This window comes from Hylaeus anthracinus, unplaced genomic scaffold, assembly GCF_026225885.1.
Source record: "Hylaeus anthracinus isolate JK02 unplaced genomic scaffold, UHH_iyHylAnth1.0_haploid 0, whole genome shotgun sequence".
In the NCBI taxonomy this organism is placed as follows: domain Eukaryota; kingdom Metazoa; phylum Arthropoda; class Insecta; order Hymenoptera; family Colletidae; genus Hylaeus; species Hylaeus anthracinus.
Window position 1 is genome coordinate 21,397,895 of NW_026533254.1, and position 953 is coordinate 21,398,847.

General features: G+C 48.0%; 1 protein-coding gene across 1 annotated transcript in view; it reads right to left on the reverse strand.

The window, feature by feature from the left end:
* The window catches only part of LOC128894377 (microtubule-associated protein futsch), a 37,957-nt gene that overhangs the window by 9,419 nt on the left and 27,585 nt on the right, over positions 1 to 953 (reverse strand). Inside the window, exon 9 of the mRNA XM_054156070.1 lies at positions 114 to 904. Within this exon, the coding sequence (XP_054012045.1) occupies positions 114 to 904 (791 nt within the window). The remainder of the gene's footprint in view (positions 1 to 113; positions 905 to 953) is intronic.

Here is a 953-nt window from a genome sequence, read left to right on the forward strand (position 1 = left end):
GATTTATCGATCGCTTTTTCCTCGGGTTCCTTCAGCTCGGGTTTCTCCGGTGTCGTGCTCGGCGACTTGGAACGATCCAGCGCGTCTTTCATTTCATCGGCGACGGTTGTCACGCTTGGCGATCTAGATTTCTCCGTCTCCTTCGAATCAGTCTTTTCGCCAGCGACACTCGGTGACCTAGATTTATCAAACGTCTTCTCATCGACGGCTTCTAAATCGGACTTATCGCCGGCGATACTCGGCGATCGAGAATGCTGTATGGTTTCTTTCGCGTCGATGGGAGAGCTCACCGCGCTGAGCGATTTACTTTCGCGAATTGATTTTTCGTCGATTTCTTCAGATTTTTCCAGGGCGACGCTAGGCGACTTGGAACGATCCTTCGGTTCTTCCGGTTCGGCGATCGTGCTTGCGACGCTTGGTGATCTAGATTTTTCTACCAATTTTTCGTCGACGTCCTTCAAATCAGGCTTTTCGCTAGCGACGCTCGATGGTTTCGATAGGTCTGTTACTGTTGGTTCTCCAGTAACGCTAGGTGATCTTGATTTCTCAACAGATTTCTCAACCGATTTTTCATCGACGTCCTTCAGATCAGGCTTTTCGCTAGCGACGCTCGATGGTTTCGATAAATCTGTTACTGTTGGTTCTCCAGTAACGCTAGGCGATCTAGATTTTTCAACCGATTTTTCATCGACGTCCTTCAGATCAGGCTTTTCACTAGCGACACTCGATGGTTTCGATAAATCTGTTACTGTTGGTTCTCCAGTAACGCTAGGCGATCTAGATTTTTCAACCGATTTTTCATCGACGTCCTTCAAATCAGGCTTCTCACTAGCGACGCTCGGCGTTTTCGATCGGTCTGCTTCTTTCAATTCTCCAGTAACGCTAGGCGATCTAGATTTCTCAACTGATTTTTCATCGACGTCCTTCAAATCAGGCTTCTCACTAGCGACGCT